Source organism: Felis catus, chromosome C1 (genome assembly GCF_018350175.1).
Source record: "Felis catus isolate Fca126 chromosome C1, F.catus_Fca126_mat1.0, whole genome shotgun sequence".
Classification (NCBI taxonomy): domain Eukaryota; kingdom Metazoa; phylum Chordata; class Mammalia; order Carnivora; family Felidae; genus Felis; species Felis catus.
Window position 1 is genome coordinate 207,105,206 of NC_058375.1, and position 13,251 is coordinate 207,118,456.

Genomic DNA, 13,251 nt, shown 5'->3' on the forward strand with positions numbered 1-13,251 from the left:
TCTCAAGCAAACTCCACCCACGGTCATATAGGAATGAATGTGAAAAAGGCACATAACATCATGGTGCTGTTATAAACTATTATGAAATTCCTCGGGTCTTGTGGATCTCTGAAAAGTTTCAGGGACTCCTTAGGGTCCCCAGACTGCACGTGAAGAACCCCTTCTAACAAGTTGGGAACACTTACAATCTTCACTTTACAAATAAGCCAAGTGGCATAGAGAGGTCAAGAGACCGTCCAGGGCCACATTGCTAAAAACAGGTCGGAGCAGGTAAAGTGCAAAGAGAACACTCACTTTCATCAGGATTTGCCCGAGATGGTGCATGGTAGGGTTGAGCATCCCACTGGGCCTATCCGAAGTGCTCAATCACATGAGCATTTCTGGTGGGCGAGGCCTGGTGGTAAAGCCACACATTTCTGCACACATTTCTGACTACCTGATCATACGATACCAGCAAGAAAAAAAACAAAACTCCACGGCAAGTGCTGTCTAGAGTGAGGACCCTGCCCCAGTTCATTCCCACTTCCACCCCTCCAGCAGGCAAGTGATGCTGGCGAGCTCCGCACACTGTCACCTTGTTCCTTGGGAAACCCGAGCAAACGAACAGAGCTGCTCCATTATTTACAGCCTCCTTTTTACACCGTGCTGTATTTACAAGGAATCCTCAACAAACAACAAAAGGCATCTCCGGCCTGTGCGGCCAGGCCTCTCCCTGGGGCCAGGATCTGTGGTCTTTGTGTCCAGGGGCTTAGCATTCCACACTGTCCTTGACTATCTCCTGCCCAGCCCGCAGCGGGCCCTCAAGCCCTCAGACTGCGGGTCGCTTCTGTTCCTACTTAAATGTGGGACCTGAGCTCACCTGGGGAAGTGCGACTGGCACAGTTCAGGCCACCTCACTGTCAAAACGCTAGCCCTGGACAGAAGGCAACGGAAGAGGCGCCTGAAGCTCTTGCTTCCACCCGAGGGCAGGTCACGACCTCTCACCTGGGGCGCTGGAACTGGTCTCCTTGTTTCTACTTTGATGGAAACCCCTCCTCGAACACGTGTCCTTCAGGCGACTCTCCGCCAACAGCCACAGGCATTTTTTTTTTTTTTTTTTTTTTTTTTTTTTGCGTGTAGAAAGGATGAGATGAGACCAGTAATCTCGCTAAAAGGCTCCCAGGGCTCAACTAAGTTAGAATAAAACCCAAACTCCTTAACTTGGGCTTCTAACGACCCGCCTCAACTGGACCTGGCCCCTCTCTCTCTCTTTTTGCCACAAGCAAGGATTTCTTCTCGCTCCTCTTTGCTCTCTCTCGGCTCCCACCACCTGCATGGCCCCTGTGGGATCTCCGGCATCTGAGATGTCACCTCCCGCAAAGGGCCTTCTCCGCGATCTCCTCCCGAGTGGCCTCTCCCCTCCGCCATCCGGTGGTACTGGAGACTTGGGGAGCACTCACTCGCGGCGGTTACCTTTACTTCCCCGGTCTGCCACCCGGCTCCCCATCTCGTCTCCACACCCTCCTCCCAGAAGGTAACCCCCCTGCCAGCGAAGGTCCCCCGCGTCCCCCGCGACACCCTGCACCTGGCCGCGCGCGCCTGGCACTGACCCCGCGCTCAGCGAACGAGTCAATGAATGAAGGAGCGCGCCTGTGGCCCCGAGGGTCCCGGACCGGCGTCCCGGTGGCCCGCGCGTCCGCACCGTCGGGCGGCGGACCGGGACCCCGGGGTCCCCTCGGCGGCCGCCGCAGGTGCCTCCCGCCGGCGCGCGCCCCCGGGTCACTCACCATGGTGGCCGGGCCTCCGCCGCCCCCTCCCCCCGGCCGCCCAGGAGCGAGCGGCGAGCGTGGAGCGGGGGTCACCAGGGCGCAAGGCGAGCGCAGGAGCCGGAGGCTGACAGGTGAGGCGCCCGCCTCAGACCATGGCTGCTTCCCACAATGCCCTCGAACTGAAAGTTTGCAGACTCCTCCCCGCGCGGCTCCCCTCCCTCCCTCCGCCCCTCCCCTCTCCCTCCTCCCCTCCCCTCTCCCTCCTCCACTCCCTCCTCCCCTGCTTTCTCCCTCCCCTCCTTCCGTCTCTCCACTACTTCCTCCCCTACCTCCTCCACCTCCTCTCCCTCCTCCCCACACCCCCCCCCCCAGCCCTCCCAGCCCGGCGCGCAGGCTTCGGCAGGTGCAGAAGCACCTGCCCCCGCCTCTGCACCCTGGGCCACTGGGAACCCCTGAGCAGGGACCCCCGAGGGGGCTGCTTTCCTGATTCTGCCCCGGGGAATATGTTATTCCTGTATTCCAGAAATGTGCATCTGCCCCCAGCACTTAGGGAACGTGGCAGACGCTGCTGGCTTGTCCTAAACCGAGAAGGGAGGGAGCGGCTGGCAGAGCCGGAACTAGAAGCGATCCCTTGCCACCACCACCCCCCCCCCCCACCCATTCCCGATTTCTTCCCGTCTTTGTGTATTTTTTTAATGCTGCAATGCAAGGACATAGGTCATTTTATACAAGCCTGGTTTTAGGACGTCTCTCCTAAGACTTGGTGGCGTCGAATGTCCAGTCTCGTCCCTTCTCCGCTTGATGTTTCTTAAGCCTGGAGTTTTTACCTGGGGCGGTAGGAGTCTCCAGACCCCCACGTTGTAAGCAGAGTTTTTAGTGTGTGTCTATGTTCTTTTGGGAGAGGCTGTTGGTTTTATCAAATACCTGAAGAGATCCGTGCGGAAAGGTTAAAAACCTTTGCCCGGGTGCTCCCTGGAGGCCAAAATTGCTGAAAGACCTTCCTAGGAGTTACTGTGTAATTTCCACGGGGTGTGGGCTGAGAAGATGGGTTAGAAGGCATGCTCCATCCGTCCATGCACTGGTGACACATTTATCAGTGCTAACTCTGTGCCGGGTCCTACAGAAGGGGCATGGGGGGCCAGCTGAGAAGAAACAAGCTGTCTTTCTTCTGAAGCTTTTATTTTTTAATGTTTATTTATGTAAGGAATCTCTACACCCAATGTGGGGCTCGTGAACTCATGAAGCTTTTTATTTTTATTTTTATTTATTTAAGTAAATTCTACACCCAATGTGGGGCTCGTACTCAACGACCTCAAGATCAAGAATCACCTGCTCTTTTGACTGAGCCAGCCAGTCTTTGGAAGCTTATAGTCTCTTGTGGGACAACAGATAATAAACTGGTAAATAAATAATGATGACTCAAGATAATAATTATAAAGTAAGATGAGTGTTAAGTGGGTGAAAGGATTCTAAGGAAGGTGGATGCAGGTGGCTGGGATGGGCTCAGGGAAGGCTACGTACCTTGAGCCTAGGGGGGGCAGGTGAAGGATGCCCCTGAGGCAGTGACATAAGACCTGGAGGTGAAAAGCCAGTGCTCAGAAGGAAAAGAAGAGAGTTGTCCTTTTCAAAAGTCCCCAAAGGGGACCTCGGTGGCTGGACTTAAGTGATAGGACGTCAGAGAGATGTCAGGAACCAGAAGCCTGTGGGCCTTCTCTGCTTTAGGGCATCACGTACAGGGCTTACAGCCCCCAAGACGGCAACCGCCAAGTTCTCAGAAAGCTCACCTCCGTCACACTTCACGCCTCCTGTTGGCTTCCTTCCCTGGTGTTGTGGCATCTTCCAGAGGATTCTGAAAGAGGATATGTAACAGTTTATGCCCCATCCCAATGGGGTGAGTGTGCCTTCTGACAGATGCTCCACGATTTACTGTGAATTCAGGAGAGCTGCTTTCGAACTTCTGATTGTCACCCCGGGGTGTGCTTTCTGCCTGTCTTTGGCCTTTCGACTTCACCCAGTTCAACCGTAACCTTTGCGGGTCTTTTTCCTTCCACTGACTTCAGGGCGGCGCACAGCCCTGCCCCACTTGCCTTGCTGAGCCTATGAAAAGCACCCAGCGCCCTCTGCTTTGAGGGTTTTGTTGCTAGTAGAAAGAGCTGGAGTATCAATGGTGTACATGAAAGATAAATCCCCGTGCTCCTGCCGAGAGGGTGAGGTAAAAGATTAGAGCGAGAGAAAGCTCCCTCGCAGAGTAGCCTGTGTTAGGGAACGTTTGATTAGAAAATGAGGGGAGTTTGACTTCAAAACTCATCCTGGGGCGCCTGGGTGGCTCAGTTGGTTGAGTGTCTGCCTCTTGATTTTGGCTCAGGTCATGATCTCACAGTTCCTGAGATCGAGCCCCATGTCAGGCGCTGATGCTGCTTGGGCTTGGGGGGTACTGTGCCCATTGTCCAGATGAGAGCCTGAACACAGAGGTGGTGAGACCGAAGCAGGCACAGGCGGCAAAGAAGAGGGAGAGCTAAGGCTGGTCTCACGGCACCAAGCCTCAAGCTGGTTCCCCCCGAAGCCTCATACATGACAGTGCGACACAGCAGTGGGTGGTAAGCGATGTTTATTCAGAACGCCCACGTGTCTCAGAGGAATAACTTGCATCTTTTCAGGCTGACTTATTTATTTTGAGAAAGAGAAAGAGAGTGCATGCGAGTGGGGGAGCGACGGAAAGAGGGGGAGAGAGAACCTCAAGCAGGCTCTGCGCTGCCATCACAGACCCTACGTGGGGCTGGAACCCATGAACCGTGAGATCACGACCTGAGCCGAAGCCGAGAGTCAGACACTCAACCAACTGAGCCATCCAGGCGCCCCTGAGGAATAACTTGTGTTTGGGGGTCTTGCTTCTCTATCCCATCTTTGCTCCCTTTCGAACTCCACATCAGGTCTGCCAACAATGAGACTGACCCCAAGGACGACCCAGAGGCCTGTAGCTCAAGACGTTCCACTGTAGAAAGAGGCCCCTGCTGCAATCCAGATGGGGTCTTTAGATTCGAAATTTACTGTTAAGAAAGAGACCAGCGTGCACAGTGCGCTAACGTGTTTCGGATGAGGTTGAGAGCAGGCGAACGCAATTCTGTACGTCCACGTTTATTCACAACACAATGCCCTGGCAAGAGATCGACTCGATTTATGAGTTTCACTTCTCAGATCGCTCCGGAACTACAGGGTGACAGAAGATGGAGAGAAAGCAGTAAAAGCCACCACCAACCAGGGAGGTGGGGGAGGGGGAGAAATTAGGGACATGAAAATAAAAGTAAAACCATGATAGTCCATAAGCCAAAATACTAACTTTCCAGAAACTGGGAGGGGTCAAGCTACAAGGTTAAAAAATAAAGGAAGCAATAAAAGACAGGCCAACTTCAAAGCCACCTTATGTAATAATTCCACTGCAGCACACAAACTTGATTGGAGCCTGGCCCTGTTGGTCCCCAGTGCCCTCCTATTAATGTCCTAAGTAATCAACATCTCCAATAATCCCTTCTGCAGTGTACAGGAATTCACCTTGTCATGGGGAAACAGTTGGTTTAAGGCCTTATGTTCTTTGGAAAATCCCTTTTCTTGTCAAAACAGGACATTTTTTATTCCAAGAGGAAGAACCTTACCCAATGTATTTCTAAAGAATATTTTCAGGAAAATTTTCAGCTAAAAATAATGTAGGTTCATTGTAGATTAGGGACATCAAGAAAAGCGTTGTTTTAAAATCCCATTCTTGTATCAAGAAATAACTCCTATTATATCTGGTGTATTTCAGGTTTGCAATCTGTAGAGACAGAGGAGGGGAAAGGCGTAGTTGCTAAAACGAAAAATGGAATCCTAGCATATATACTGTTTTATAGTCTGCTGTTTGGGGGGTTGTTTAGTAACATTGTTATTAAACAAATGTTAATTGAGCATTTGCTCTGTGCCAAGAACTATGCTGGCTCCCAGGCATAAGAGAGTTAGAACAGGAGACACAGTCCCTCTCAAAGCAAGTGCAGAGGGTCATAGTAAAGACAAATACTGAACAAATAATACCATAAGTAAATATACCGTTATCACAAATCCTGTGAAAGGAAAGGATAAGGTGCTATGCAAACCTGTAGTAAAAAAAATTCCTGTCGGACGTATATTGTTTGCCTCTTCTGGATCCATGCCTCTGCTTCTGTACTCCCACACACACGAGCTGGTAGCCCTAGAGGTGACACATGACCTAGTCCTAGCCAATCAGAGCATTACATTGTCACAGTGACAATGTTTAATTTTAATATAAGCAAATACCTGGGATCAAGTAACCCAAGCCAATGAGACTGAATTCTGGGACACTGTTTGGAATCCTCTCGGAGCAGTATATTAGCTTTTCCTACTGGGTTTGAAGGTGAATGAGGAGGCTGGACCAGCTACAGCCATCTTGCCACCATGAAGGTTGAGCTTCTCCATGAAGGCAACGCTAAGGAAATGGGGCCTAGAGGTAGGGAGATAACCAGGTGCTGGTGACTTTTTCTGACCTGAATCAAGCCTGAAACTGACCTTGGGTTTTATAGTTATCTGAGCTAGTTTGGATTATCAGGGTTTTGGGTAATTAAGGTGATTAGGGGTATAAAGGTTTTCCTGAGGCCAGGAGGTGTAAGGTGTAACCTAAAGACCGAATGGGAGTTAAGCAGGCCGAAGCCTGGAGGGAGGTTAGGAGTGCAATTGAAGCAGATAGGATAGCATGTGGCTGGCCAAGGGGTCTGGAGCAGGTGAAGCTGGATGATATTGGAGCAAGAAAGCTTGAGTGTGGGGAGGGGCAGATCACATAGAGCCCTGGAGGTCACTTTAGGGGCTCAGAATATGAGACCAAGAAATGAGAAACCATTTAAGGCTTACAAGCAGAGAACTGTCCAGATTGCCTTTTAAAGATGTTTTGGGGGCACCTGACTGGCTCAGTCGGTTAAGCATCTGACTCTTGATTTCGGCTGAGGTCACGATCTCATGGTCTTAAGAGGGAGCCCCGCGTCGGGCTCTGTGTTAGGTGCGGAGGCTGCTTGAGATTCTTTCTCTGTCTTCCTCTATCCCTCCCATATGCATATGCGTGTGCACGCTCTCTCTCAAAAGTAAAATAAAATAAAATAAAATAAAATAAAATAAAATAAAATAAAATAATAGATGTTTATGAATAGTCCCATTTGCTACAGTGACGGTGTAGAGAACAGCACTGGAGGCAGATGAGAGAGGACACAGGGAGGCTTGTTTAAGAGCCTTTGCAATATTTCAGGTGAGAGATGATATTGTGACTCCTACCAGGATGGTGTTTTTTTTTTTTTACTTCGTGTTATTTTGTGAGAATTTCTCAAAACCAATTTTTAATCTTTTTCAACGATACTTAGAGGACATATAAAGAGTCCATTCTTGGACTAGTTATATTCTATTTCCTTATCACTGATACATACTGATATTCGGAATCTAAGTCCTTACAACTAAATACTGACATTGTTTCTGGTTTTTATATCACAATGGAAATCTTGCACATACAAATTTGGTCCAAGCTTCTGGTCACATCCGGATAAATCCATAAAATTCAAATTACTGGTTGAAAGAGTATGTATACACACACACACACACACACACACACATGCAGGATGTATATATACATACATCAAGAAAGATTGTATCAATTTACACTGATATGCACTCCTGGCAATAATAAATACCCAGTGTAACTCTTGAATGAAGAATAAATTTCAGTGTAAGCAAAGTTCCAGCTGAATTTAGCTGGAGAAAACTCGCAACTTGGCTGGCTGGTCTCACCTCAGATTCTTGCTCACAAATGTAAATAGGCCTTTGGGGTCCAGAGAAGGCTCCCCTGTCACCCGGCTGCCCTTTCCTGAAGGAATGTTTTCCACCCTCTCCTCCTGCCTCCCTCTCAGCCTCCTACTGTGCTGAGAAAACGGAAGCAATCAAAAGAGAACTTCCTCATCCTTCAAACACCAAATGTCCCAGGCTTCCCGCCTGCCCCCACCTCCGCCACCTGCTCATCCCTCTGTGACTACCTGGCTGGCTGGCCCCCGGGGGCGTCCACTGGGACGCGAGGTCCCCACCCCCCCACCCAACAGAGCAAGGATGCGGTTCTGCAACGGCCACCCTCTTCTGTGTCACACATCCCCCCTTTCCACGGACGCACTCCCACGCAATGTTTAAACATGCGGTAATATACTCCATCTTTTGAAAATAAGCCCAAACTTCCTTTGGCCCCACATGCCCTGCTAGCCTCCACCTGTGTCTCTGCTCCTCTGTGCAGTCATGCCTCAAACAGTTCACCCCTACTCTGTCTTCATAGCTACTCATCCCACATTCTTTTGAACTGACTTCCATTAGCGGCTTTGATCCAGATCGCCAGTGAGCTCAGAGTGTCCAACCCACTGGGGTAGCTCTGATCTTCACTCAGGTCCATCCATTAGCAACGTGGAATCAAACTGTTCATGACCCCCTCCCGGACTCTGTTTACTTGGCCTCCGGGACACCATCGGCTCTGCTCTCTTACTTCCTTGGCCGTGTCCTTCTGCCTTTGCTAAATCCCCCTCACCCTCCAGTGCTCTCAGCATTGGCCCACCCAGGGTCAGTGTTCACACTCAGTCCCCGGGGTGGCCGAGAAGTGGCATGAGTTAGGATAGTGGGTGTTTTAAAGCTGCTGATGGAGGTTTGGACCAAGTTTTGAAGGGCACCGGTGCCCGTCGGTTAAAACTTGTTTTACTTTTAGACACAGTGAGGTGCTATTGGGTTTTTTTTCCGGCAGGGTGAGGATGTTGGGGGCGGGAAGTGTAGCGGAAAGGGTTAGCGTGTGGCTGGAACACAGCTGTGCTTGAAGGAGATTCACCTGAGAAGGTGTTTGGGCACAGGGCATAAGGGCACGATGTCCGAAGGAACTGTTCAAACATGCTCAATCAGGGGGGACTTCAAATGTACTTCTGGAGATTTGAGAAGAAGCTAGTAATCTGGCCAAGAAATTCAGAGTGTGCGTGTCGCTTGATTCACAGACGCGCACGTGGACACGTGTGCACGCGCACAGACACGCCCACACGTTGCTGTTAAGGCAGAAACTCCACAAGGATGCAGTTCCTTTACGTTACGGGCTTTATCACTTACTGAATCACCAGGAAAGGCAGTATGGGAACTGTCAAATTGTTTCCATCTCCACATGAACGTATTTCCGGCGTGGTTTTCGTGCAGTGGGGATTTATGGAAAGAGGGGTGCGAACCCCAGACCCAGAGATGTGGCAGGGTCGGGACAGAGCCTTGAGAGGGTAGGAAAGCCACCAAGTCAAATGCCGCAGGCTTATCGTCACTCCTCCGTGTTCTTCTCGGCAGATACCTTGAGTAGGTCCCGCCCTCTTTTGGGGAAAGCTCTGGAGTGCCAAGCCTTTTTGGTCCATCCATAAGTAGATTAGATCCATTATCCCCAGAGACCACAAATTGGCTTTAAAAGCATCACTACATACATAGTACCAAGAGTGGTCTTCCCTATCATCTTTTCTGGACACGCTGAAGGATCCATACAGACACGTCAACACCTCGCTCCATATGTGACGTTATTCCAGAACGAGACGAATGTCTCTGCGGTGACCTGCGTCTCCGCCTTAGAGTTGTAATCATCTATCCAGATGATGTATATGCCAGTGCATACTTATTCAAGTGTTACTTCCTCACACTGTAGACGCCAGATTTTCTTTAGAAAACGAGTGAAGCATGCATCTCGTGTGTGTGATTGTGCAAAATGCTTCCTGATGGCTCTTGCCTTCTGAGCCGTAGTCTTTGGGAATACACAAGACTCACTGAAGATATCAGACGACGCATGTTAGGAAGCCAACAAGGTCTTTCTCTCCAATCATAATGGTTATCTGGTTAAGGGCCAACTGAACTAAAATGGGTCGGATGGGGCAGCTCCTGGGTTTCTCTTTTGAGTGGTCAAATATGAGATACTTCAACAAGGCAGCCTGATGGTTATCATTGCTACACCGGAAAGAAAATGGAATCCAGCTGAACCCTGATACTGGCTGGCAGTTACAATCACCATGAAAAACGCAGACTATGTCAGCGCGCGGGTGAGACCGGGTACCTCCGAAAGAACCGAGACGTTCATGTGAGGGCTAGCCTTTGATTTGATCAGTCCGGGTTCTTAGGCTCGCCTTCCCCACTCTGGGTCCTGGTGGAAAAGGGTTGGCATCATTCCTGGCTGGTGCATTCCACGTTTGTCTGGTTTTTGCCACCGTTTCCTCCCTACTCATATCCACCCTACTTTGGGATTCTGAAGATTCAAACAATCAAACGATGGCCACACCCCCGGCTGCTCAGCATATCCAGTGCTGACACTGATGAATTACCCAATTCATAGATGTGACATTGAGGGGGCCTGATTTATAGCTGGGTAGGAGGAGATACCCTCGTATTCGAGAGGCCTTCAGGTTGGTCCGAGACTTGAGGCCACACTGGTGTCCCATGTTCCCAGCCTCCGGACTCCTACAGAATATGCTGAACTCCCTGGTTGATATTAATTTATTAATTTATTAATTAATTTAGAGAGACAGAGCATGAGCAGGGGAGGGGCAAAGAGAGAGGGAGGCACCGAATCCAAAGCAGGCTCCAGGCTCTGAGCTGTCAGCACAGAGCCCAACACGGGGCTCAAACTCACAAACTATGAGATCGTGACCTGACCTGAAGTCAGGTACTCAACCGACTGAGCCACCCAGGTGCCCCTCCCTGGGAGATACTTAAATTTCAACGTCAACCAGAGAACTGTTAGCCCTGGTGCCCCTGATGAACAGCAGTCTTTGGCTCTATAGCTGTTAGTTGTAAACTCCCCATGCAATCCTGTGACCATGCATAGACTGAGCATAAGTACAGAGTCCCTAGATAAATGTATATGTTGGGAAAGGGAACTAAACCTCTAGGCTGGTGATTCAAAATTTGGGGCAGGGAGCAGGAAGGGCTATGGAGAACAGATAGAGAACCTAGACCTCGAGTGAGTTGGGACAGGCAAAGTTTGAGAGTTCACCCCTGCCCATGGAAACGTGGCCGCAGACCTGCCCGAGTGCTGGGACTGACTTACAGGAGGAGAGGAGTTACGATCAAAAGTCCTGAGTGCCGGTCTGGTTCCTCCTCCTACAAGCCACATGACTTTGGGCAAGATGCTTAACCTCATTGTGCCTCAGTTTCCTCACCGGTAAAATGGAAATGATAATTCTTTTGCTTCCTAAAGATGCTGCCAGGATTTAAAAGTCACTACTGAATAATTACAGCTCTTCTCACTATTAGTAGTAAATTTTCATTTGTGTTAACGTTATTACAAAAGCAGCTTGGGGCGCCTGGGTGGCTCAGTCGGTTGAGCGTCTGACTTCGGCTCAGGTCACGATCTCGCCATTCCCGACTTCGAGCCTCACGTCAGGCTCTATGCCAGCAGCTCAGAGCCTGGAGCCTGTTTCAGATTCCGCGTCTCCTTCTCTCTCTGTCCCTCCCCTGCGAGCACTCTGTCTCACTGTCTCTCAAAAATAAATATCAGGGGCGCCTGGGTGGCGCAGTCGGTTAAGCGTCCGACTTCAGCCAGGTCAAGATCTCGCGGTCGGTGAGTTCGAGCCCCGCGTCGGGCTCTGGGCTGATGGCTCGGAGCCTGGAGCCTGTTTCCGATTCTGTGTCTCCCTCTCTCTCTGCCCCTCCCCCGTTCATGCTCTGTCTCTCTCTGTCCCAAAATAAATATAAAAAACGTTGAAAATAAATAAATAAATAAATAAATATCAAAAAATTTTTTTTTAGAAAGCAACCTTGCATACTCACGGACCTAAATACTTTTTCCAAAGCGTGTTAAAACGCGACTCCCATGTTTCGAAGCAAGGGAGAGAGCTGAGCGGGAAGGCAAGGTAGCTTGATGGCCCCAGCATGCCACAGGCCAGGGGAGGCACACGAAACTCGAGAAGGAAGTGAATGGTGCAGAACAGTGATCTGCACACACAAGCAGGGGGCATGGGTGACCAGATGGTCCCAAGGCTCCGTAGGGGGAATCATGTGAGTGCACACGGGTGCAGAAATTGTCACCTGAGAAAATGACAGCAAGCTGCCTCCTACATTCAGAATCCTGTGTGAGACAATACTTCCTCTTCTGCTGCTGAAAGAGCTCAAGAAGCTTATTTCCTTCTTATTTCTGTCCTTAACAAATACTTTGCCATCATAAATATCCAGCTTCATACTGGCTCTTCTCTAGTATGGGTCAGTATTCTAAAAGCAGTGTTAATGGGTAATAGATACTAGCTGTTAATCTTATCTTTAAAGCAAAACATTCTGCCCTTTTGATCTAGAATTGCAAACAGTTGGCAGGAATTCCCTCAGCAGCGGAGGTTTTCTGTGCAGGTCTATCCTCTCGTTCTTTTCTTTTTAAAATTTTTTTTAAATGTTCATTTATTTATTTTAAGAGAGAGAGAGAGTGGGGGGGGGGTGCAGAGAGAGAGAGAATCCCAAGCAGGCTCCGTGCTGTCAGCGCAGAGCCTGACGTGGGGCTCGAACCCACACACTGTGAGATCATGACCTGAGCCGAAGTCAAGAGTCGGACACTTGGGGCGCCTGGGTGGCGCAGTCGGTTAAGCGTCTGACTTCAGCCAGGTCACGATCTCGCGGTCCGTGAGTTCGAGCCCCGCGTCAGGCTCTGGGCTGATGGCTCAGAGCTTGGAGCCTGTTTCCGATTCTGTGTCTCCCTCTCTCTCTGCCCCTCCCCCGTTCATGCTCTGTCTCTCTCTGTCCCAAAAATAAATAAACGTTGAAAAAAAAATTAAAAAAAAAAAAAAAGAGTCGGACACTTAACTGACTGAGCCACCCAGGTGCCCCACTCCCCGCCTCTTTATTTTCTTAATCCACATTCTTTTCCTCTCACTTGTTTCCTCTCTGTTTGAGAGGAAACACGTTTTAGAAAACACTGAGGTTGCTGTCGATGTTGTGTACAAGTCATTATCCCTCTTGTATAGATGAGGAAACCGAGGCTCAGAAGGGTTAAGCTTGTGAAGGTCACCCCCCTTGTAAGGTGCAAAGCTGGAACTCAGATGGGCGATCTGGACCCTGAAGTCCATGGTCTTTCCACTACGGTTGTCGTTCAGCACCCAGCACCCTAGCACCCAGACCTAGCTAAAGTCTTTAGCTAGACTTTATCAAACTTTCCTTTATTCTCATCCTCTGCATTCCCAACTTACTGGGCTGCATTTATTCTGGCCAAACCTTGCAACATTTGTAAGAGTCTGAAGAGGGAAGGGGCGCCTGGGTGGCTCAGTCGGCTGAGCGTCCGACTTCAGCGCAGGTCACGATCCCGCAGTTTGTGGGTTCAAGCTCCGCGTCAGGCTCTGTGCTAACGGCTCAGAGCCTGGAGCCTGCTTCGGATTCTGTGTCTCCCTCTCTCTGCCCCTCCCCCACTCCCGCTCTGTCTCTCTCGCTCTCAAGAATAAATAAACATTAAAAATAAATAAAT

The 13,251-nt window shown here is 49.9% G+C and overlaps 1 protein-coding gene across 1 annotated transcript in view; it reads right to left on the minus strand.

Annotated features, from left to right (window-relative positions):
- Positions 1 to 1,938, minus strand: part of AP1S3 (adaptor related protein complex 1 subunit sigma 3) — a 59,045-nt gene extending 57,107 nt beyond the window's left edge. The window contains exon 1 of the mRNA XM_011285654.3: positions 1,767 to 1,938. Within this exon, the coding sequence (XP_011283956.1) occupies positions 1,767 to 1,769 (3 nt within the window). The 5' untranslated portion in view covers positions 1,770 to 1,938. The remainder of the gene's footprint in view (positions 1 to 1,766) is intronic.
- Positions 1,939 to 13,251: the final 11,313 nt, after the last annotated feature.